Genomic DNA, 26,611 nt, shown 5'->3' with positions numbered 1-26,611 from the left:
GTCAAGCCATATATCCCTCCCCCGATGCGGTGCTTCAAGTGTTGGAAGTTCGGCCATATGTGTTCCTGCTGTGCTTCCAGCCTCATATGTAACGATTGTGGTCGACCATCCCATCCTGATACTCCATGTGCCCCGCCTCCCATCTGTGTCAACTGCAGAGAGCACCATCCCCCTTGCTCTCCGGACTGTTAAGATTCTTCAAAAAGAACAGAAAATAATGGAATACAAGACCCTTGGTCGACTGACCTACACTGAGGCTAAGCGGAAATTTGAATGACTTCATCCAGTACGCATGACGTCCTCTTATGCCGCCTCTGTCACTCCTGCTACAGTTCCCATAGCTGCACCACACACCATCAGCTCTCAGAGCCAGAGGACCACACCTGCCCCTTTGATGGTGGGGGCACTTCACTCCCTGTTGCTCCTGCTCCATCTACTTCAGGAGCAACACCGCCCCAACCATCGGGGACATCTGTTCCCCCTTCCCAGCCAGAGAAGCATCGAACTTCTTCGACTCCTCTCACCAGGAAGGGGTCCCTTGGGGACCTCCCTCTGCAAGTTCAGACCAGCGAAAAAGCAGATACCCGCAAGTGGCTGAAACAACCACCGTCCGCTGGTTGTAGGGCCTCACGGTCGTCGTCCGTCCCTGCGACTGACCCACGGAAGCCCTCCCAGCCTGAACCACCGAAGGCACAGCGAGAGAAACAGAAGGAGAAAAAGATTCAGGCGTCTGGTGAAGACCTGCTGGATCTTGCCGGACCCTCAGATGCAATGGATGTCACTCATGCGGGTACTGAATCGGTGGCAGCAAGTGACCCAGTGGCGTAAACTGCCTCCCCAGTCCCTTCACGCCTTTCTCAGCCATGGACAATACCATACTCCAGTGGAACTGCAGCGGTTTTTTCCACCATTTAGCTGAGCTCCGACAACTTCTCAGCCTTCACCCTTTCATATGTATTGCTCTGCAAGAAACTTGGTTTCCGGCAATGCGAACCCCCGCCCTCCGTGGCTATCGGGGTTATTATAGGAACCGGGCCGCTTATGAAAGGGTATCTGGTGGCGTCTGCATCTATGTCCTTCACTCCCTTCACAGCAAGTCTGTCCCTCTGCAAACACCTTTAGAGGCTGTCGCTGTTCGGGTGTGGACGCCACAGACTGTTACCATCTGCAGTCTTTATCTTCCACTGGATGATGATGTCCCGCAGCATGTCCTGGGTGCACTGATAGCCCAATTGCTGCCGCCTTTCCTGTTACTTGGCGACTTCAACGCCCATAACCCTCTGTGGGGTGGGTCAGTGGCAACAGGTCGAGGCGCCGCTGTTGAGAATGTATTGACACAGCTCGACCTTTCGATTTTAAATGATTATGCCTTCACACATTTCAGTGTGGTGGATGGCATGTACTCCGCCATCGAGCTTTCGATCTGCAGCCCTAGGCTCTCACCTTCTGTCCAATGGAGTGTGCATGATGACCTGTGTGGTAGTGACCACTTTCCGATCTTTCTGTCACTGCCACAGCGTCACTCTTTTGGCCGGCCTTGCAGATGGGCCATGAATAGGGCTGACTGGGACTTGTTCTCCTCCATGGCCGCTATTGTGCCTCTTTCTAATGACGTCGTTGATGTGTTGGTTCACTCGGTCACCACTGGCATCGTTACTGCTGCAGAATCTGCCATTCCCCGTTCTTCTGGGTCCCCTGGGCGGAGGACTGTGCCTTGGTGGTCGCCTGAGATTGCTGAGGCGATTAAAGATCGCCGGCGGGCGCTCCAACGTTACAAGCGACATCCCTCCATAGAAAACCTCATCGCCTTCAAACACATGTGTGCGTGGGCCCACCACCTTATCCGCCAAAGCAAGCAGGAGTGCTGGGAACGGTATGTCTCCACTATTGGCCTCCATGTCTCTCCATCACAGTTCTGGGCCAAGATTAGACACCTCTATGGCTATCTGATCCCTGTCAGCGTCCCTGCACTCTCATTGAATGGAGCAGTTTGTACTGACTCCGACGTAATTGCAAACCTCTTGGCAGAGCATTTTGCTCTGAGTTCAGCTTCTGCGAATTACCCACTGGTCTTCTGTTCCATTCAAGAGCGGATGGAACGTCAGAGCCTTTCATTTCGCATCCACCATCCTGAATCCTACAATGTTCCATTCAGTGGGTGGGAATTCCACAGTGATCTAGCCGCTTGCCCTGATACAGCTCCTGGGCCAGATCGCATCCACTGTCAGATGCTGAAACACCTTTCAGTGGACTGCCAGCTACACCTCCTCAACCTTTACATCCGTATTTGGGTCGAGGGTGAGTTTCCTTCGCAGTGGCGGGAAAGCATTGTTATCCGCATTTTGAAACCAGGCAAGAACCCTTTGGAGGTGGACAGCTACCGCCCCATTAGCCTCACCAACATTCTTTGCAAGTTGCTCGAACGGATGGTGAGCCGGCGATTGAGTTGGGTACTCGAGTCTCAAGGCCTCCTGGATCCGTTTCAGGGTGGGTTCCATAAAGGCTGCTCTGCCGCTGACAATCTGGTGAGCCTGGAGTCGGCCATCCGTATGGACTTTGCGCACCATCAGCACCTCATCGCTGTCCTTTTTGACATGCAGAAGGCGTACGATACGACATGGCGCCATCACATCCTGTCTACACTTCATGATTGGGGTCTTCGGGGTCCGCTGCCGATTTTCATAAAAAAATTTCTGTCGCATCGTACCTTCCGCATGCAAGTCACAGCCTCCCATAGTTCCTCCAGAGTTCAGGAGAACGGGGTACCACAGGGATCTGTCCTAAGTGTCTGCCTGTTTTTAATTGCAATTCATGGGCTCGCTGCGGCGGTGGGACTGTCTGTCTCAGCTTCCTTGTATGTTGATGACTTCTGCCTCTACTATAGCTCCATTGGCATTGCAGCTGCTGAACGTCAGCTGCAGGGCGCTATCCGCAAGGTGCAGTCTTGAGCTGTATCACATGGCTTCCAGTTTTCGGGTGCCAAGAGCTGCATTATGCATTTCTGCCGGCGACGAACAGTTTACCCTAAGCCGTGGCTTTATCTTGCCAGCGGACTTCTTGCTGTGGTGGAGACACATCAATTTTTGGGTGTGGTTTTTGATGCCCGGTTGACTTGGCTCCCACAGATGTGTTGACAGCATCTTAACGCTCTGTGATGCTTGAGCTACACCAGCTAGGGCGCCAACCGATCTACCCTCTTACAGCTCTACCAGGCATTAATCCAGTCCCGTCTGGATTATGGGAGCCTGGCTTATAGTTCAGCATCCCCATCTGCATTGCGGGTGCTGGACCCAATCCTTCACAGCGGGATCTGTCTTGCCACTAGTGCTTTCCGTATCAGCCCTGTGGACAGCATACTTGTGGAGACAGGTGTCCCTCCACTGCAGTTACGGCGCCAACGTTTACTGGCGCTTATGCTACGCATGTTTGTAGCTTGCCCAGGCATCCTAATTATTGTCTCCTGTTCCCGCAGTCGGTCGTCTGTCTCCCAGAACGTCGGCCCCGGGCGGGTTGTATGATCGCGGTCCGTGTCAGAGAGCTTCTCTCCGGGCTTTGGGTTTTCCCTCTTCTACCTCCTTTCCGCGCCCCTCTGCGTACATCCCCGTGGTGTGTGCCCCGCCCTTGCCTTCGGCTCGAATTGTCACAGGGCCCGAAGGAGGCCTTCCCCCGCCGCTTTTATTCCATTCTTGCCACGTATCAGGGCTCTGGCGTTGTTTACACTGACGGTTCGATGGTTGCTGGTCATGTTGGTTATGCTCTAACTCTAGGGGACCATTACGAACAACGTTCCTTGCCGGCTGGCTGCAGTGTTTTCACTGCTGAGCTGGTCGCCATCTTGCATGCCCTAGAGTATATCCGCTCCTGCTCAGGTGAGTCCTTCGTTATCTGTAGTGAGTCCCTGAGCAGTTTATGAGTTATCGACCAGTGCTTCCCTCACTCTCATCTGGTGCTGGCTGTCCAGGAGTCCCTCCATACTCTTGCCCGTTGTGGCCGCTCTGTGGTCTTTGTGTGGACCCCAGGCCATGTTGGGATACCCGGCAATGAACATGTTGACAGCCTGGCCAAACAGGCCACCAGCAAACCATCTCTGGAAATTGGCCTCCCAGAGACTGACTTGCGAGCGATCTTATGCCACAAAGTTTTCCAACTTTAGGACACTGAATGGCACAACCTGACCACGCCAAACAAACTCCGTCCTATCAAGGAGACGACGGATGTGTGGCGGTCATCCATGCGAGCCACTCACAGGGACTCAGTAGCCCTTTGTCGGCTCCGCATTGGCCACATCCGCTTGACACACAGCCATTTACTGCGGCATGAGGACCCGCCTGTATGTCGATGCGGGTTGGCTTTGACGGTGGTCCACATTTTGTTGGCCTGCCCACTTTTAAGTGTGCTCAGGTAGACGTTTGCACTGCCTGATACGCTCCCTGCCCTTTTAACTGATGACACTGCCATGGCAGGCTTAGTTTAGTGTTTTATTCGGTCGGGTTTTTTTTATCATTTAATCTGAGTGTTTGTTATGTTTTTTGTGTTGATTGTGGCCTTTGGCCTACGATTTTAGACTGAGTTTTTAATGTGTCTCTCAGTGGTTGGCTTCTCCTTTTTTGTCTCTAAGGTTGGCCAACCACTGTCACACACTGTGTGATTTTAATTCCTTTTGTCTGGTCTCTATCTGTCTTTCTTGTGATGTGTCGTCTGTTGTTGTCTCCATTATTTGTTTTTATTCTGTGTGGGTGTTTTCGAGTTTTGGAGAAAGGAACTGATGACCGTAGCAGTCTGGTTCCTTTAATCCCACAAACCAACCAACCAACCATTAGCATAACTACAACACACTCACGAATGTTAGGAGTGAGCATCATATTGTGAGTACTATTTTCAAATTATAACTGTAAATATACTGATAAATTATGTAGTTGATCATTGTAGAGCTAATTAATATTGCTAATATTCAGCAAAGGAAACAAAAACTGTAATTGTTCAACAATTTGATAAAATAGTTTTCATTTGTATTGTGATGTTTGTCAAATAACTTCATGATTTTTCAGCTTATTAGATACAAAATAATTCTTTTCAATTTTTCAAGATTATATATTACAAGTAGCAACTTTAAATAAATTCTTGCATATAAATATGAGCTGCATGTTATCAACGCTTTTGTTTCTGCTGCTACAGAATGCGTACAAGCAGAGACTGAGCATTTGGCAACATTGCCATCTGCTAGCCTGAACTGTCAGTACCAATCACTCGTTTCACAGACTGTAGATCGTGTAACTGATCAGGAGGTGCTGAATTGAATTGGAGTGTAATTTGTGGCACAACTTAACTAGAAGAAGGAATTGGTTGATAGGACACATTCTGAGGAATGATGGTATTGTCAATTTGGTGCTAGAGTGAAGTGTGGGGTATTAAAATTGTAGAGAGTGACCGGGGGATGAGTACCATATACAATTCAATCTCAGTTGTTTGTATCCCCCCCCCGGACAAAAGAAATTCAAATGAATGTAAGTTGCTAGTTATTCAAGGATGATGAGGTTTGCACGGGATAGACTGGTGTGGAGAGCAGCATTGATCCAGTCTTTGGATTGGAGACCACATTAACATATTGTAGTACCACATTATAATTGGACGTAATGAACATTTAATGTGTTTATTCATAGTCTTTCATTGTAAAATGGATCTGTCTGTTGTTAGATTGTCTGTGTGCATGATATATGTAACTGTGGAAAATCAAGGTTGGTATACCAACAATTATGAAAAAAAAATACATTGCTACTCACCGTAAAGATGACATGTTGTGTTGCAGACAGGCACAACGAAAAGATTGTGACACATTAAGCTCTCATCCAAAGCCTTCATCAGAAAAGAGAAACATACATACATTTACACAAGCAAGCACCCCTCACACATTTTTTTGACTGTCATCTCTGGCTGCTCAGGCCAGACTGAAACTGAATAGAAGCAACAATTCATAGTGGATTTGGGAATACAGAGGAATAGCAGGGTACAGGTAGAGGAAGAGGAAACAGTGTTGTTTGGTGGAGTGTGCAGGGACTAGAGGTGGCAGACAAGGCTACCCCGTGTAGCATCGGGAGATTGTGGTGTAGGGAGGGAAGGGAAGAAAGGGAGCAGAAAGGAGAGAAGCAGAGAAAGTAAAAAGCTGAGTGGCTGCATTGGCAGAGAGCAGTGCACAATGAGGGTGGGGACATAAGCTGGGAGGAGGTGACAGGACAGAGGGGGCAGAAACTGTTGGGTGGGGAGTGTGGGGACAGTAGGTTACCATAGATTGAGGCCAGGATGATTTCGGGAGGAGGAAGTGCTTGTCATATGGATAGCTCTCCATCTTTGTTGTTCAGAAAAGCTGGTGGTGGAGGGGAGCATCCAAATGACTCAGGCTGTAAAGTAGCCATTGAAGTCGAGCATGTTGTGCAACAGTGTGGTCCAGTTTTCTCTAGGCTATAGTTTGACAGTAGCCATTCATCCTGGTTGATAGCTTGTTGGTAGTCATACCAATATAACAAGCTGAGCAATGATTAGAGCAGAGCTGGTACACGACATGGCAGCTTTCACAGGTGGCCCGGCCTCTGATGGGGTAAGAAAAGTCTGTGACTGGACTAGAATAGGAAATAGCTCTCCACCCGACAGTTTCTTCCCCCTCTGTCCTGTCACCTCCTCCCAGCTCACATCCCCACCCTCACTGTGCACTGCTCTCTGTCAATGCACCCACTCATCTTTTCCATTTCTCTGCTTCTTTCATTTCCACTCCCTTCTTCCACTTCCCTAACTCCCTCACAGCCTCCCTATACTGTACTGGGTAGCCTTGTCTGCCACCTATAGGCCCTGCATGCCTCACCAAGAACTACTGTTCCCTCTTCTCCCATCTATAGCTCGCTATCTCTCCCCTTACCCACTCCACTATGGATTGTTGCTTCCATTCAGTTTGTCTGGCCTGAGCAGCCAGAGATAACAGTCAAAAAATATGTGAGAGGTGTCCTTGGTTATGTAAATGCATGTATGTTTCTCTTTGTGTAACAGTCTTTTTGTTGTGCCTGTCTGCAACTTAACATATCGTTACTATGGTGAGTAGCACTCTATCCTTTCCATAATGTGTGTGTGTGTGTGTGTGTGTGTGTGTGTGACAGAGAGAGAGAGAGAGAGAGAGAGAGAGAGAGAGAGAGAGAGAGTGTTTCTTCACATGCTCTGGATAGAAAATAGTACCTTGTAATTTGCTGCTTATTGTAGCACTTGGGCATGTACAGTGTTTCCTTTATAATTGACATCTACATAATTTATCCAAATGTGATGAAAATGTCAGAGTCTGGAATGATATTAAACTCAGAAATGGTGATGTTGCAATTGAGTATTTGAATTCATAAAACTACTACCATTATCTTTGTGGAAACTTGGGAACAACTAACATCGCAGAGATGTCACTAGCTTTCTCCCTCTCCCTTGGGACACAAGCTGTCATTATCCTGCACAGTGCGGTAGTGCATTACGTACATTAGTTCATAGAGCACATGTGGTATCTGATTCTGAGAGCCTGTCGGGTGAAATACAACATTTGAAGACAGTGTTCCAACAAAACGGTTATTTTGAGAGACAGATACGTAATGCCTTCAGGCCCAGGCGAGTTCAATCTATGAAGCAGAATGAAGATACAAAGACATCCACCACTTTGGCCTTTTTGCCATATTTTGGTGCCATGTTGTCAAGAATTGGAAGAGTCCTCAGGAGATACGGAATTAAGTGTGTTTTTCAACCATCTGCAAAACTGAGAAACCTGTTGGGTTCGGTTAAGGATGACCTTGGACTGAGGAAATGTGGTGTGTACAAGATTCCTTGTCAGTGTGGGGCAGCATATATAGGCCAGACATACTGCACAGTACAAGAATGCTGCGATGAACATCAGCGTCATACACACCTTTGTGAACCGGAAAAGTCGGCAATTGCGTAACACTGCCTCATACAGGACATTGTATGATTTATGAAAGGATGGAAGTTTTATCCCTGGCATCATCTTTCTGGGACTGCGTCATTAAGGAAGCAATACATATCCATACATCTGCTAATCTCATCAACAAGGATACGGGATTTCAACTGAGCACAGCCTGGAACCCTGCATTCGCTGCTATTAAATCACGACGCGAAAATCGAGATTCTTTGATAACAGACCTGTCATAACACTGGCCTAGTACGGCCATTGGTGAGTAATGTCTGGCCGCACTGTTGACAAACACAGCGCACAGCGCACGCGAGGTAGAGCTGCTCTGCAATTTTTGACAGAGGGAGTTTGAATATGACAAATCACTGTGCATTTGCGATTTCTGCAGCTGCGCATTCTTTGTGTGTGTGTGTGTGTTCTAAAAACGGGGCATCGGTGTGCGGATACCGTTAGTTGTACCTAGCCACGAGCAAGGTTGAACCACCTGAAGATGTCGGACAGTTGCTCTGAAGAATTATTGTAGAATTTGCACAAAGTGACCCGACGGCAAACCTGTGTAGACTATTTACGACATAAATGTACTTTAATACATCAAGAAGGATAAAATGACAACCACTCAAGTGTGCTTTACTCATCTTAGCATTATTTTAAAGAAATGTGTTTTCTGAAGTCCCTTATGCACCTTTCAGACAATGAATATTACCATGACATTTAATATCGGCATTGTTGTACTCGTAAAATTCAGATCGAATTATTTTCTCAGGACTGCTTGAGTTGACAGTACATAAAGTCTATGTAATAACACACACAGCAGAGAACACCAGTCAAATTATTTTAATGCCAAAACCAGAAGAATATTTAACACATCGTCCATGCACATTTCCAGATTGGCACCAGTTTGACAAACAGTAATCTGCGAGTGGAGTGAAGTTAGCTGTCTCATGGAACAGTACGGAATGAGAATGTGAACACTCTGCTCCAGGGTTAAATACAAGAATGCTAGACGTTTCCTTATGGTGCCACTGGCTGGCGGATGTGCATGCTGCTCTGGAGGCACAGCCATCCAGACTGTCTGAAGGTGCCATCTCCTGGTGAATGAACTTAGCTGCCATATGCCAGCATTGGCTGATCAAATGACATTTATGGGCCACTGCCTCACATCCTGTTGACCTATGACCGACAGCAAGGGCCAGTACAATTGATGTCATAACTACATATTACCAGAGTCCTCTCCTCTTGTTGGGTGTCTGTAAGCTGGTGCCACCCCAGAATCCCTAACTTGTAGTATGGGACAGCTCTCAGTACCCAGCAAGGCAATGTCCATTTCTTCTGTGGTGCAGCCAGTGGATGCCCCCCTGTGTTGCAAAGAGTTCCCTTTTGGCCTGTATTCAGGCATAAGGCTGAAGGTGACATGTATGGTGATGGGATGGCCATGGGTGGACACCTGCTGGTGGGATGCCAGCCTCAGGTGGTGCCAATGCTGGCACAGGATCCATCACAGTTACCTGGAGCTCTGGAGTGGGGGATGGCTCTGGCAGAAGAGACACCAGTTGTTCCGGTGGGGCCTCTGGCTGCTGTGTATGGCTGTCCGTATCCAGGCCATGATGAACTAGCAGAGGGCTGGAAATGAGAATGGAGGAGGATGAACAAGGCATAGCATCATATAGGGGCAGAATCAGTGAAAGGGTCATCAAGGACAGAGGTGAGGAAAGAGAACCAGGAGCAGAAGGGATGGATGATCTTCAAGGGATGGAAGGAGGTGGTGAAGGCCAATTCTCCACTCATAGGTGGAGGTGAATGTGGTGGCAGGTCACCAGCCTACCTTTCGCTTGCAATGTCAAGATGTGCCAGCCTTGCTGGACGACACTCGGAATTCGCACTGACCAACTGCGTGAATCCAGCTTAGAGTCCCAGGTATGGAGTGCGGCATTGGAAGGGCGTTGGAGTGGGAAGCAGGAGACTCAGTACTGTGGGTGGCTGACAACCATGCAGGAGCTATGCTGGCCCCTCTCAACAATGGGAGTGAACCTGTAGGAAGTAAGAAAGAAAGCATGTGAGTACTTCATTGCATGGGCGTCACCAATATACTTCTTCATTTTCATCTTAAAAGTGCAAACAAGTCGTCCTGCCTCCCATTTTGGCTGAGACTGGCACAGGTTGCACAAACATGTTGAATACCATGGTGTGCACAAAAATTGTGAAAAGAATCTGAGGGGTGAATTGAGGACTGTTGCCGGTTTCCAGGGAGAAAGACAGGCCTACAAGGGAGAAGATCCAAGTGAGAGTTTGCACCATTGCATCTGCTGTAATGGGGTGCCACCTGATTATGTACAGAAACCTATACATTGACCCACTCCCACGGCCGTGATAGCTCAGGCTACGATGAACAACATTGCTGTGGAGAGGCCTGAAAAACTGCACAGTTAGAGCAAGCATTGAGTAAATGTTCAATTTCATGATCAATTCTGGTCTGGCAGGCATGGTGACAAGCCAACATCGTGCTCAAGGTGCCCCAGTGATCCTGCTTATAAGGTGAAGGGGGTCACAGCAGCAAGTTGCCAGAAGTGACCACCTGTGGAAGAGTGTTGTCTGTGGACAGTAAGAGAAAACCATCAATCAGCATGACTCTGTGTCTCAGAAAAAAATAATTGCAGATGGTATCCAATGCATGAGATGTAGGCCACTCAGGCCACCATTGCTGAACATATTTCCACACTTGATGAAGAGTGGAGTCAGAGGCGATGGCTTGAGTGATGCGAGAGCTGGTAATAGGAAATCCATCCACAGTTCAACGAGCTTCCTCATTGAGATAAAAAAGTGCTTCATCTTGATCAAAACCTGAAAGAGCATTTGCATTTGAATGCTGAGCCGTAGGGTGAAAATGAATCTCATTATTATACCTACTAAGGAACAGGACCCACTATTGTGGTCTATGGTCTGTCTGGCAGTTGTGCCGTGCACCTAAAAAGAGATGCTAATGGACTGTGATTAGTCACCAAATGAAAATTAACATATAGAAACACATGAGATTTCTTCACAGCATAAGTAATAGCGAGAGTCTCCTTTTCTGTTTGAGAGTAATTCTCCTGTGTTTCATTAAGCATTTTCTACGCAAAAGTGGGGGGCTGTTTTGAACCATTAGTACAACATTGAAACATATGGCCTTCATGCCATACTCTGATGTGTCCAATGCACTCACAAACGGAAGTCCCGGCTGATAGGTCGCCAGGTACATGTCGGAATGCAAATCATTGTTCAAAATCTTGAATGCTTGGTCATAGGCAGGGATGCACTCAGATGCCACACTTTTCTAAAGCAGTTGATTTAAAGAATTGGAAACTAAAGCACCTTGTGGAAGGAACTTGTGGTAATACACAGCTTTGCGTTGAGTGCTTGGAGCTCTTTCACATTTGTTGGACATGGAACGGTGACAATAGCCGCAACTTGACTGACTGTTGGCTGAATCTGCAGATGAGAAACAACATGTTCCAAGTATTCTATGAAGGTTGGAAGAAGTGTCACTTTTCTAAATTGGACTTAAGACCTGAGTAACATGAGGTCTGAGACAAAAGATGAAGGTTGTGGAAAGGGTCCTTGATGATGGGGGCTGACATGATTTTTTATCAGGCAGCATATACTTCTGACAAATCAAGTTTTGAAAAATGATGTATGCCCATCAGTTTCATCATAAGTTCATCCAGGCAAGGAATTGGATATGAATTAACCAAAGCTTGTGAATTAACTGTCATTTTAAAGTCACCACAAAGATGTAGTTTAGGCCCTGGCATGTTCATAATGGCTAACGGTGTAGCACCATCATCTTACCATCATGATGTATGGCAATTCCTGGATGAAACATTTGTTGAGAGGTGGATACACTGACAGGAAAGTGATAATTTTCTGACAATATCTTCCAATCTAATGCCATTAAACTTCTTTCTGTGTGGAACTCTGAAGGACAATGTCTATGCCACAAGGAAACATGCAGGATGGCACGAGAGAGGTGATTGTGACTCCCTGTGAATCCGTTCCAGCAGCAACCATTACGTATGTTGATCTGTTCTACAGCATTGCACATTCTGTATCGCTGCTGATGGAGGACATTTTGACCACCAACAGTAAAACATCATCACTAATGAAGACCATCTGTGTAACTTAAAAATTCATAGTTTTTGTTCAAATTATTAAAGTTCACATAGTATAGACTCCTTTGTGGACACTATGTAATGAATACCTTCTGGAAGTCAAGGAACATGGCATCAACCTGGATGCCTTTGACTGCTACCCTGTGCATCTCATAAGCGAACAAAGCAAGTTTCATTTCACAAGATTGCTATTCATCAAATCCACAGTGATTCCTGCAGAGGTGTACATTCTCCAAAAATATCATATACACAGTCTTAAAATGTTTTTCATGGTCTGCAACAGATTAACATCAGCATTAAAGATATGTAATGATATGCATCAATCCATCCAACGCCCCATCACGGAAAATGGGATTGACATGCATCTTTTTACAAGTGGTTTGTTGCTCCAGTAACTAATGGTAATCAGGTTCTAAAAGGAAACTATTTCTTTTGCATGATCCATATTGTGTACAGTGAAAGTGGAGGGAAAGAAAGCGAAGCAAAGGGAATAAATTATTGATGTCAGCTGCATCGAGGCTTTTTTTATGTGGAATCATCGGTGACAAGTGAAAATATGTACCGGACTAGGAATGGAACCCAGGATATCCTGCAAACTCGGCAGTTGTGTTAACCACTGCACCATCCAGACACAGAGTTTATCGCAATTGCAGGGACTATCTTGGCACAATCCCCAGCTGGCCCACACTCTCACCGAGCACCACCTATCCGCAGTCCTCATTGTGTCCTCCATTCTTGCTATTTGAGATTGCTGCAGGAGGTTGAACTTAGTTGTGCATCCATGCTGAAGGTGGAGGATTCATTGCCATTGACACAAATCAATTATATGAGTTTATGGTTCCTGTTCTTTCAGACATGTGCAAAACGAAAGACTCTGTGGGGAATCTGGAAGGACCGTCCTGGCACGACTCGGTAGACCCACACTCCCACCAAGTGCAGTCCCCATCCGTGTCCTCCATGCTCGCTGCTTTGAGGTTCTCACAGGAGGTTGATTGTAAGTGTGCACCAATGCTGAAGGTTGTGGTTTCATTGCCCACCGGGCTGACTATGTCGTATGTCCTATATTGTGAATATCTGCTGACTTTGGCTGGTGAGATCACATGACATGAGCTATGATTGGCTGACAAAAGTGCATCACAGTCTCAATTTCAGTGCTTCGAAAGCTACCATGCTGTATTTGAAGGACTTCATATTTATACTTTTGGAATATGAAAATATGCAATGTGCATGTTGCAGTGCATCGAAGATCTGTCCAGAATGCACTGTTCTTCTCTCTCTCTCTCTCTCTCTCTCTCTCTCTCTCTCTTTTTTTTTGCTGGACTTCGTTTCCAAAACCATGGAGAAGATCTACACTATTGTATAAAGCCTTTACCATTCAAAGGATTGAAAAGTCTTACAACTCCAAAAAAACTGTACTGTCACTTAACATGGAAAAAATATATTTTCACCCTCGTATAGTATATTTTCATCCAGTGAGAAGTGTATTTTTAACCAGGAAATCTGGAAAAATTCTGGGAATATTTTTTCCTTGTCCATGTATACATCCTGGAATATCAACAATATTACAAAAAAAGATAGCTTGTTACGTACCATAAAGATGACCCATTGATTTGCTGGCAGGTACAATGAAAAGACTGTAACGCATTATAGATTTCGGCTGAAGTCTTCTTTAGCAAAGAAAACACACACATTCACACAATCAAGCACACTTCCTGCACACATGATTGCTATCACTGGCAGCTCTGACCGGAATGCAACTATCATGTGAGTAGCAATCTGGAGTGGGGTTGGAAAGGGGGATATCGATTGGGGGGAGAGAAGAGTGCTGTCTGGTGGGGCTTGCAGGGACTAGATAGTGCCCTGATGAGCCTGCAAGGATCAGGTGGTGGGGTGTGCAGTGTACATTGTTATAACTACCAACCAGCTGTCCACTGGTATGAACGGCCTATGCCATACTGTGGCCAAGAGGAAATTAGACCAACCTGTGGCAAAACATGCTGCTGAACACACTATGCTTGATTTCAATGGCTGCTTCACAACCCCGGTCATCTGGATACTCACATCAACCACCAGCTTTTCTGAACTGTGCTAATGGGAGCTGTCCTTACGTCACATCACATTCTCCTCTCTCGAAATTATCCCAGCCTCAGCCTATGGCAACCTGCCGTCCCCACACCCTCTGCCCAACAGTTTCTGCCCTCTCTGTCCCGTCACCTCCTCCATTTTTACATCCCCTTACCCTAATTTTGTGTCACTCTCTGCCAATGCACTCTCCCATCCTTTCCCCCTCCTTACTCCTCTTCTTTTCCACCCCCCCCCCCTTTTTTTTCCACCTCTCACACCCAACCTCCTGATGCTGTGCCTGGCAGTCCCATCGCCGGCGGCGGTGGTCTAGCAGTTCTAGGCGCTCAGTCCGGAGCCGCGCAACTGCTACGGTCGCAGGTTCGAATCCTGCCTCGGGCATGGATGTGTGTGATGTCCTTAGGTTAGTTGGGTTTAAGTAGTTCTAAGTTCTAGGGGACTGATGACTATAGATGTTAAGTCCCATAGTGCTCAGAGCCATTTGAACCATTTTTGAGCAGTCCCATCAGGCCACCACCTAGACCCTGCATGCCCTGCCAGATAGTACTCTTCTCTCCCCCACCCTTATATTGCTGTCCATCACCCTTCCCCACCACACTTCAGATTGCTGTTCACGTGGGAGTTACATTCCAGTCAGAGCTGAGGTGGTAGCAGTTATTTGCATGAGGTATGCTTGCTTGTGTGAATGTTTGTGTTTTCTTTGATGAAGAAGTCTTTGGCTGAAATCTATCATGAGTAACAGTCTTCTCAATGTTTCATTTTTCTAAGACAGAAAGATTAAAAAAAAAAAAAATTTAAAACTGGCTTATGTTTATTGGCTGTTAAAAAAGATAGAAGAAATAAAAAGAATACAAAAAGTATTAAGAAGCACTGAAGAAGGGGAATGTGTTTTATCGAAATTTTGCCATGCTTGTAACTAGACAATTCTTTGTACTGCCCCCATTTGTTCCAGATTTTGTGAGTGGTCAGTATGCAGTGTTGTTTCTAGACTTCAAGTTACCTTTTGTCAATGTTTGTGTCTAAAGATGTTCCAACAATGCTCAGATCATTTTAGTATTTTGCATGATTTTTTCCAGATAGAAGAAGCTAGTTCTCAGGTCCTCAAAGGTCATCCATTGTATCATTCATCATTAGTTAATCATCTGTGTGACAGTAGAGAGAATATGCAGAGAAATACAGGAATGGCTTAAAAGGAGATCAATGTTTTCCAGGTAGGATTTTCTTTCTTTTGTTACGAGTCATTTAAAACCAGCATGTGATGATTTATGAGTAAATATTGGTGTACTGCTGTTGTCTGTAAGTATTTGTTTTGTCTTTGGTAGGTAGCTCAACAGTATACAGAAACTCGATACTTAAATAATGAGACTACTCACATTATGAGTAACTATTTTAATGATATAGGTTAGATTGTGTTAGAGGAATTTTTGGTTCCATAAATACAAATTGAGAAGATCCTTGGGGATGTGTAACATTTTGGATTTTTGTTTTGTTTCATATTATGTGATATTAATTAAAATACAGAAATAATACATTCAGTATGTCAAACTTTATTTCTAACTAATCTTTTTATGGTTGCTGATAAATTGTTGAAAATGTGTTTTTTCAGTAGTGGACCCATTTTTTGAGTAAAATAAGTGCCTTTAAGCATTTTTGTAGATTTTTCTTGTTCCTTGTACTGATTTTGTCAACTTAGCAGTTTATTGGAAAGGAACTATTATTTGTAACAAATTCCATTAAAGAATAGTAGCTACAGTTAGCACCTCAGTTCCTTTAACAGGCTTCTACAGTGTGCACATGAATTCACAATACAAATAATACGTGTTACATGTTTTTGGACTCAGAAAACTTTTGTTTGGCTTGAAGAGTTACCCCAAAATATGGTGGAATGATAGTAAACAAAGTATGCCAGCTTTTTTATTTTATTTCACCTGGGCCTGATAACATTCACACTGCAAATAAGAAACTGTTTTGGCGTTTCAGTAGTTCTATGGTGTGCTCCTTCTGAGTGAGCTTCTTACAAAGTTGTAATCCCAGAAATTTACTACTGTCAATTTTTTCAGTCTGAACTTCCTCATATTTATGCCTATGCTGGATGGTATACTCTCAAATTTTCTGAATTGCATGTACCGTAGTGGATCTTTTCACAGTTCAGCGACATTCAGTTGGCTATAAACCAGTTATTAATGTCCATGAAAATAGCATTAGTGGGCCTTTCTGAAACGATACTAGACTTTCTATGTATTGCAATACTTGTATCATCTACAAACGAAACACAGTCTGTGTCTGGCAGTGTAACTAATGGGCGGTCATTAATGTACACAAGAAAAAGCAGTGGCCCCAAGATGGATGCTTGTGGGCCACCACATGTAATTGCTTCCAAATCCAATGATGACTGACAGCTTAGTTTACTGATTAACTGTTCTCTCACAGTGACACCATATGTTTTCAAGATATGACATGAGGTATTTTGCAGCACTGCCTGTGACGCCATAGTATTCCAATTTACTTAAAAGGATGTTGTAGTTCATGCAGTCAGATGCACTTTCTCGTTGTATGTGTAAATAGCCGTCTCAGTATCTGAACTCTTCAGAAACCCAAACTCTGTCTTTGACAGTATGTTATTCATGGTCAGATGGTTAAGAAGCTGTCTGTACATTACCTTTTCTCAAATTTTCAAGTATGGTGACAAAAGTGAAATTGGTCTTTAATAGGGTGGCATTTCTTTATCCCCTTTTTTGAACAGTTGTTCCATGTCAGCATGTTTAGTACATCAGGAAATGCTACAGAGATAAAACAGTGGTTGTACAGATAACTTAAAATTTTACTTAACTCACAAGAACACACATTAATTAAAGTTCTTGACATTTTTCATAACCACTAGACTGCTTTGATTATAAAGAATTTATTATGTATGTTACTTGTGTTGAAGAAGTTACTTGTAAAGGCTAGCCTCAGGTATTCTTGGGCATTACTTACTGACCCTAGCCATCTCACACTATCTATCAGGAACAGATATAAAATACGTGTTAAAGATATTTGCCACACTACACCCATCTGTTACCATTGTGGCATCTACTCTTAAACTGCTCCAGTTTCTTTGTAGTTCTATCAATGTCCTCTTCCACTATACCCTATATTGTTTTTATATTGTTGCCTGATGTTCCAGTGTTTGTCTTACAGTGCATTTGCGTAGATGTTTGGATTACTTTGCTTAATAGCCTATAGTATTCCTAGTAATGAGTTAAATCATTAGTGTTGGAACAGTTCCTGGCTGACAATTTTCTTTTTGTTATACAAGTTACCTTTATTCCTAGAGTAATCCATGTTTTTGTTTAATCTGAACTAATTTTGGAGGAAAACAGTTTTAAAATGATGTAATAACTTTATTAATGAATTTATTACGCTTTCCATTCATGTCACAAGCTCTGTAAACATCTCATCAGTTCCTAACTCTGAATCATTTCCTAAAGTACTCATTTTTTGGTAGATTAACTACTATCTTGTACTCAGATTTAATAGACTTTTTAATCAGCTCAGTATTTGCGCCTAGAGCATAGCACTGTATGTCGTGGTCTGAAAAGCTGTTAATTATTGGTTTTGTGATATGATTTTGTTTCTTTGATCCATGGCCACCTTAGAGCATCTAGCTGTTGTAGTTGGAAAGTTTATTGTAGCAATTGGGGTGAATGATGGTGTTACTGACTGTAATAAATGTTTATACTTACTTGTCTACATTACATATTTGAGTGATCAACATTGCAGTACCACCGGTTGATGTATGTGAGAGGTAAGTCATTGCAAATGTGAAATGCTGGTACATTAATAACTGGTGTAACTGCTAGACTGTTGAATACAAGCATGGAGATGTGCATGCATTGTGTTGTGCATGTGCCAGATGACAGTTTGTTTGATGGAGTTCCATGCCTGTTACACTTGGTTGCTCAATACAGCAATGGGTAATGCTGCTTGTGGATGATGCTGGAGTTGTCCCCTAGTTATGTCCCATATGTGCTTAATTGGAGACAGATCTGGTGATAAAGTAGGTCAGACCAGGCAACATGTTGACACTCTGTAGAGCTTGTTAGGTTGTAACAGTGGTATATGGGTGAGTGTTTCCTGTTGGTAAACACCTCTTGAAGTGTTGCTCATGAATGGCAGCATGGCAGGACAAATCACCAGACTGACACACAGTTTTGCAGTTGGGGTATGACTTCCTCATAACCATCACACAGCCATCACTGGTGCCGAGTCAGAACCAGCTTTCATCAGGAAGAACAGCAGATCTCCACCCTGCCCTCCAGTGGGCTCCTGCTTGACACCACTGAAGTTGCAAATGACTGTGGGTTTAAGTCGGTGGAATGTACACTACAGGACATCTGACTTGGAGCTGCCCTTAAAATAAATTATTTGTAACTGTTTGCTGTGGCATGTTGGCACCAACTGCTGTTCAAATTGATTCTGCAGATGCGGTACGATGTGCCAGAGCCATACACCGAACACCGTGATCTGCCCTCTCAGTAGTGCCATGTGGCCATCCAGAAGCTGCTTGCCTTGCAACCATACATTCTCATGACCATTGCTGTCAGCAACCACATACAGTGGCTACATTCCTGCCAAGTCCTTCTGCAGTATTGTGGAAGGAACATACATCTTTTTGTAGCCTTGTTCAAATTCCATGAGGTGTCGATAATGGCATCTTTAATGCCTTAAAGTCATTCTTGACTAACATCAGCTCACCACATACAATCTGATAGATAACCAACACTTACATATATTACAGCATGTATTTAAAGCATACCTGATTTGCATCCTCATAATAGTGCTACTAGCACCTCTCTTATACAACTGGCTTGAAATTTGAACAGACATCATGTTTCAGATGTAGAAACATGTCTACCAACTTTCGTTTATGTCACACAGCTCTTTTTGGTGTTGCAGTTTTCTCTTCTTTTTTTTCCTGTCAGTTTATAAAAGAGTGAAAACTTTTGTAGATGACTTAGAGCATGGTTGGGTGGCCTGTGGGCCAAACCCAATCCATATCTGGTTTCAATCCAGCCTGTGGAAGAAATTTTGGGGGGAGGAGAACAAGACATTCAAATTATACTATGCCGGGATGCATTTTCAGATATTTCCACCAGTGTTCCTCACCTCGGGTTTGCAGCCAGTATGAATGACGGCAACAGGGATCATAATTTAGTGGAAGTACTAGTTATCTGTTGTAGGTTCACATGTAAAGTTCCGTGCTACTTGTTGTTAATTTCATGCAAGTGTTTCTGTGCATATTTTGTTTTTATGTTATTTCAGTTATTAACATTAGTGATAATTCTTATATGCTGTGGACATATCAGAACTCCACATATATTAAAACTGAAGGTAATTTATAAAGAATTAGGTGCTGCTAGCACGTGTTTCTACGGTAATTTATTTTTCCCTGATGAGATTTCAAGATGCCTGGCATCCTATCTTCAGCTGTTGACATTTATTTACATTTTGTGAACATTGTTTCTTTCTAGTGGCATTGTAGAATTTTGCAGCATAAGTGAAGAAACTGTTTGTGATACACAAACAAATTTAAACATCTTAAGATGGAAATAAATATAAACATCTGAAGGTGTGGTGTACATAAAATGAATGTACTCTAAAAAATGTGTGATTTGAGCCATAATTCATTGGCATGTCAGGAAAGGAGTGCTATTCATATCATTGTCTTACCCCATAAAGAGTAATGTCATGGATGTTATAGTTTTGACTTTATGTGCTGCAGTACTGCTGTTGCATCACATAACCAAGCAATCTGCAACTTTAAGTAAGTATGTAAATCGGGCCCACAGGTCAACAAAGGTTATCCATACCTGCCTTAAGAGTATGCGCTAGTACATCTATTCCCTATCTAATATTCTCTTAAATATCTATTGCTAGTAAATTTATTATTTATCTCTACACAAGCACTTACAAAGACAAGTGTTGCTGCTGCCGGCACATACCTAAATGTGTTGATAGCTTTTACATCATCTAAATACTTGTGATTGGAGTGTGTGTGTGTGTGTGTGTGTGTGTGTGTGTGTGTGTGTGGGCGCGCGCGCACTTGTGCGAGTGCATTTTAATATGTGACTGGTTTTAACTTTGAAATGTATTCTTATAGTTTAAACTTTAAGAGTTATGTTAATAATGGGTTCTTGGGGTAAATGTGCTCCAAACAATTTCATGTATGGATCCTTTGTTTCATCTATTTTCTTCATGCTGTGAGCCTGCCAAACAGTGCCACTGACTTGACCACTGCACTTTGTCTTCATCTGCAGAAGGTCATGGGCTGTAAGAGAGCTCATACTTTCTAGCAACTCACTACAAAATCATGTAGCCATGATTTAAAGAACTCTTCTGTATGTAACTATTCTCATAACTCATTACAATACAGAGTGAACAGATCATTTATAATGTGCTCATAGCTAGTCCCTACATGATATTCCATTGTATGACATTCATATCATGGGTAAATAAGTCAGTCAGAAATTGTTTAACGAGCTTCTTTTGTTCTGGTGTGAAAGTATTGTCATCCGTACCTCTTCTTCTCTGGAGTCCACATCATCTCCAAGCAGCAATGGTTTTAAAATGTTCACAATCTCTCCATTGCAAGTAAAATCATTCGATCATCATCGTGTCTTGTTAATGCACCGTGCTCACATTACTCCTCTCTTATCTGCACATAGATCCAAAACATGCACACACAGTATGCAGTCCACCACTTACTAGCTGTTGTTGTTGTGGTCTTCAGTCCTGAGACTGGTTTGATGCAGCTCTCCATGCTAATCTATCCTGTGCAAGCTCCTTCATCTCCCAGTACCTACTGCAACCTACATCCTTCTGAATCTGCTTATGTATTCATCTCTTGGTCTCCCTCTACGATTTTTACCCTCCACGCTGCCCTCCAATGCTAAATTTGTGATCCCTTGATGCCTCAGGACATGTCCTACCAACCGATCCCTTCTCCTAGTCAAGTTGTGCCACAAACTTCTCTTCTCCCCAATCCTATTCAGCACCTCCTCATTAGTTACGTGATCTGCCCACCTAATCTTCAACATTCTTCTGTAGCACCACATTTCGAAAGCTTCTATTCTCTTCTTGTCAAAACTATTTATTGTCCATGTTTCACTTCCATACATGGCTACACTCCATACAAACACTTTCAGAAACGACTTCCTGACACTTAAACCTATACTCGATGTTAACAAATTTCTCTCCTTCAGAAACGCTTTCCTTGCCATTGCCAGTCTACATTTTATATCCTCTCTACTTCGACCATCATCAGTTATTTTGCTCCCCAAATAGCAAAACTCCTTTACTACTTTAAGTGTCTCATTTACTAATCTAATTCCCTCAGCAGCACCCGACTTAATTCGACTACATTCCATTATCCTCGTTTTGCTTTTGTTGGTTTTCATCTTATATCCTCCTTTCAAGACACTATCCATTCCGTTCAACTGCTCTTCCAAGTCCTTTGCTGTCTCTGACAGAATTACAATGTCATCGGCGAACCTCAAAGTTTTTATTTCCTCTCCCTGGATTTTAATACTTATTCTGAATTTTTCTTTTGTTTCCTTTACTGCTTGCTCAATATACAGATTGAATAACATCGGGGAGAGGCTACAACCCTGTCTTAATCCCTTCCCAACCACTGCTTCCCTTTCATGTCCCTCGACTCTTATAACTGCCATCTGGTTTCTGTACAAATTGTAAATAGCCGTTTGCTCCCTGTATTTTACCCCTGCCACCTTTAGAATTTGAAAGAGAGTATTCCAGTCAACATTGTCAAAAGCTTTCTCAAAGTCTGCAAATGCTAGAAACGTAGGTTTGCCTATCCTTAATCTTTCTTCTAAGATAAGTTGTAGGGTCAGTATTGCCTCGCGTGTTCCAATATTTCTGCGGAATCCAAACTGATCTTCACCGAGGTCGGCTTTTACAAGTTTTTCCATTCGTCTGTAAAGAATTCGCGTTAGTATTTTGCAGCTATGACGTATTAAATTGATAGTTCGGTAATTTTCACATCCGTTAACACCTGCTTTCTTTGGGATTGGAATTATTATATTCTTCTTGAAGTCTGAGGGTATTTCGCCTGTCTCGTACATCTTGCTCACCAGATGGTAGAGTTTCGTCAGGACTGGCTCTCCCAAGGCCGTCAGTAGTTCTAATGGAATGTTGTCTACTCCCGGGGCCTTGTTTCGACTCAGGTCTTTCAGTGCTCTGTCAAACTCCTCACGCATTATCGTATCTCCCATTTCATCCTCATCTACATCCTCTTCCATTTCCATAATATTGTCCTCAAGTACATCGCCCTTGTATAGACCCTCTATATACTCCTTCCACCTTTCTGCTTTCCCCTCTTTGCTTAGAACTGGGTTTCCATCTGAGCTCTTGATATTCATACAAGTGGTTCTCTTTTCTCCAAAGGTCTCTTTAATTTTCCTGTAGGCAGTATCTATCTTATCCCTAGTGAGATAAGCCTCTACATCCTTACATTTGTCCTCTAGCCCTCCCTGCTTAGCAATTTTGCACTTCCTGTCGATCTCATTTTTGAGACGTTTGTAAACCTTTTTGCCTGCTTCATTCACTGCATTTTTATATTTTCTCCTTTCATGAATTAAATTCAGTATTTCTTCTCTTACCCAAGGATTTCTACTAGCCCTTGTCTTTTTACCTACTTGATTCTCTGCTGCCTTCACTACTTCATCCCTCATAGCTACCCATTCTTCTTCTACTGTATTTCTTTCTCCCATTCCTGTCAATTGTTCTCTTATGCTCTCCCTGAAACTCTTTACAACCACTGGTTTAGTCAGTTTATCCAGATCCCATCTCCTTAAATTCCCACCTTTTTCCAATTTCTTCAGTTTTAATCTACAGTTTATAACCAACAGATTGTGGTCAGAGTTCACATCTGCCCCTGGAAATGTCTTAAAATTTAAAACCTGGTTCCTAAATCTGTCTTACCATTATATCTGATACCTTCTAGTATCTCCAAGTTTCTTCCATGTATACAACCTTCTTTTATGATTCTTGAACCAAGTGTTAGCTATGATTAAGTTATGCTCTGTGCAAAATTCTACCATACGGCTTCCTCTTTCATTTCGTAGCCCCAGTCCATATTCACCTACTATGTTGCCTTCTCTCCCTTTTCCTACTGTCGAATTCCAGTCACCCATGACTATTACATTTTCATCTCCCTTCCCTACCTGAATAATTTCTTTTATCTCCACATACATTTCTTCAATTTCTTCGTCATCTGCCGAGCTAGTTGGCATATAAACTTGTACTACTGTAGTAGGCATGGGCTTCGTGTCTATCTTGGCCACTATAATACGTTCACTATGCTGTTTGTAGTAGCTTACACGCACTCCTATTTTTTTATTCATTATTAAAGCTACTCCTGCATTACCCTTACTTGATTTTGTATTTATAACCCTGTATTCACCTGACCAAAAGTCTTGTTCCTCCTGCCACCGAACTTCACTAATTCCCACTATATCTAACTTTAACCTATCCATTTCCCTTTTTAAATTTTCTAACCTACCTGCCCGATTAAGGGATCTGACATTCCACACTCCAATCTGTAGAATGTCAGTTTTCTTTCTCCTGATAACGATGTCCTCTTGAGTAGTCGCCGCCCGGAGATCCGAATGGGGGACTATTTTACCTGCGGAATATTTTACCCAAGAGGACGCCATCATCATTTAACCATACAGTAAAGCTGCATGCCCTCAGGAAAAATTACGGCTGTAGTTTCCCCTCGCTTTCAGCCGTTCGCAGTACTGGCACAGCAAGGCCGTTTTGGTTAGTGCTACAAGGCCAGATCAGTCAATCATCCAGACTGTTGCCCCTGGAACTACTGAAAAGGCTGCTGCCCCTCTTCAGGAACCACACGTTTGTCTGGCCTCTCAACAGATACCCCTCCGTTGTGGTTGCACGTACGGTACGGCTATCTGTATCGTTGAGGCACGCAAGCCTCCCCACCAACGGCAAGGTCCATGGTTCATGGGGGGAGGACTTATTAGCTACTAAAATATATTTTCAACTTCTACGACTGTCTTTTGTTAGCCTAAGATGTCAACAGTGGAACACGTTATTCAGAAAATCTCATGTTACAGTACATTAAGCTTTGGCAGGATAGTTGGCATCTGTCAATTCAGGTCTCACAGCATCTGCATGCACTCCCTGATTAGTCAAAAAAACCTTGGACTGTTCATGCTGACCTCATCGTGTGTTCAATATCCCCAGTTAGTCTTATAAGGTTTGGCCCCCATATACACTCCTGGAAATTGAAATAAGAACACCGTGAATTCATTGTCCCAGGAAGGGGAAACTTTATTGACACATTCCTGGGGTCAGATACATCACATGATCACACTGACAGAACCACAGGCACATAGACACAGGCAACAGAGCATGCACAATGTCGGCATTAGTACAGTGTATATCCACCTTTCGCAGCAATGCAGGCTGCTATTCTCCCATGGAGACGATCGTAGAGATGCTGGATGTAGTCCTGTGGAACGGCTTGCCATGCCATTTCCACCTGGCGCCTCAGTTGGACCAGCTTTCGTGCTGGACGTGCAGACCGCGTGAGACGACGCTTCATCCAGTCCCAAACATGCTCAATGGGGGACAGATCCGGAGATCTTGCTGGCCAGGGTAGTTGACTTACACCTTCTAGAGCACGTTGGGTGGCACGGGATACATGCGGACGTGCAGTGTCCTGTTGGAACAGCAAGTTCCCTTGCCGGTCTAGGAATGGTAAAACGATGGGTTCGATGACGGTTTGGATGTACCGTGCACTATTCAGTGTCCTCTCGACGATCACCAGTGGTGTACGGCCAGTGTAGGAGATCGCTCCCCACACCATGATGCCGGGTGTTGGCCCTGTGTGCCTCGGTCGTATGCAGTCCTGATTGTGGCGCTCACCTGCACGGCGCCAAACACGCATACGACCATCATTGGCACCAAGGCAGAAGCGACTCTCATCGCTGAAGACGACACGTCTCCATTCGTCCCTCCATTCACGCCTATCGTGACACCGCTGGAGGCGGGCTGCACGATGTTGGGGCGTGAGCGGAAGACGGCCTAACGGTGTGCGGGACCGTAGCCCAGCTTCATGGAGACGGTTGCGAATGGTCCTCGCCGATACCCCACGAGCAACCGTGTCCCTAATTTGCTGGGAAGTGGCGGTGCGGTCCCCTACGGCACTGCGTAGGATCCTACGGTCTTGGCGTGCATCCGTGCGTCGCTGCGGTCCGGTCCCAGGTTGACGGGCATGTGCACCTTCCACCGACCACTGGCGACAACATCGATGTACTGTGGAGACCTCACGCCCCACGTGTTGAGCAATTCGGCGGTACGTCCACCCGGCCTCCCGCATGCCCACTATACGCCCTCGCTCAAAGTCCGTCAGCTGCACATACGGTTCACGTCCACGCTGTCGCGGCATGCTACCAGTGTTAAAGACTGCGATGGAGCTCCGTATGCCACGGCAAACTGGCTGACACTGACGGCGGCGGTGCACAAATGCTGCGCAGCTAGCGCCATTCGACGGCCAACACCGCGGTTCCTGGTGTGTCCGCTGTGCCGTGCGTGTGATCATTGCTTGTACAGCCCTCTCGCAGTGTCCGGAGCAAGTATGGTGGGTCTGACACACCGGTGTCAATGTGTTCTTTTTTCCATTTCCAGGAGTGTACTTGAATGGTGTTGTAGAATTAGTCATACGAGTATTATATAAGCAATATCCTTCATGGAATAATTCCACTTTCCCAGTATTCTACCAATGAACTGCAGATTGGCACCTGCTTTACCTATGACAGAGCTTATGTTATAGTTCCATTTTGTATCCATACAAATTGTTGCACCCAGGCACTTGTATGGGTTCACTGATGCCAATTGTGACTCGTTGACAGTCTTTGCACAACTTTCAGTGTGAGAATATGTTTGCAGAATAAAAAGCACACATATTTACGAACACAACAATGTGTCAGTGTGATTGCATTTGTAAGTTATGTTCTGGTGCCACCTCAGCTGTCAGCAGTTGAATAGTCTCTCTAAGATACAAGCTACATATGGCAAAGTAAGACTTAGCTGTGAGACTAAGTAAGCATCTTACATAAAAGAAAAACATATGTTTGTCTGTTAACAAAAGTTTGAAATATTAGTGCAGTCCAGACACTTATTGTGGCAGTTGAAGGTGGCGTGTGTTGTGAATTAGGGTTGCCCAAGATATTGGTACAGGTCTGACCTGAACTGCCTCTTTTCTGTCACTGCCAACTTCAAGCAATTGGATGGTAGCTGTTACTGAAGGCTTTGTGTACTCAGTTTTTCTATGCATTGCTTGTTGTTTCCTTATCTTATTTTGAAACAAGTCAAGAGACTAATTTCATCCCTCACAGAGTTCGATTACAGCTCT

General features: G+C 44.2%; 1 protein-coding gene across 2 annotated transcripts in view; it reads left to right on the top strand.

Moving 5' to 3' along the window:
• The window catches only part of LOC124776969 (CDK5RAP1-like protein), a 125,701-nt gene that overhangs the window by 84,870 nt on the left and 14,220 nt on the right, over nucleotides 1-26,611 (top strand). For both annotated transcript variants that reach the window (XR_007015669.1, XM_047252210.1), the window contains exon 9: nucleotides 15,249-15,383. Coding sequence is in view for 1 of the 2 variants with exons in the window: in XM_047252210.1 (XP_047108166.1) it covers nucleotides 15,249-15,362 (114 nt within the window). In the remaining variant the exon portion in view is untranslated. The remainder of the gene's footprint in view (nucleotides 1-15,248; nucleotides 15,384-26,611) is intronic.

This window comes from Schistocerca piceifrons, chromosome 2 (genome assembly GCF_021461385.2).
Source record: "Schistocerca piceifrons isolate TAMUIC-IGC-003096 chromosome 2, iqSchPice1.1, whole genome shotgun sequence".
Taxonomy (NCBI): domain Eukaryota; kingdom Metazoa; phylum Arthropoda; class Insecta; order Orthoptera; family Acrididae; genus Schistocerca; species Schistocerca piceifrons.
The sequence above is the reverse complement of the archived record's forward strand: the minus strand, read 5'-3'. Positions and strand labels throughout refer to the sequence as shown.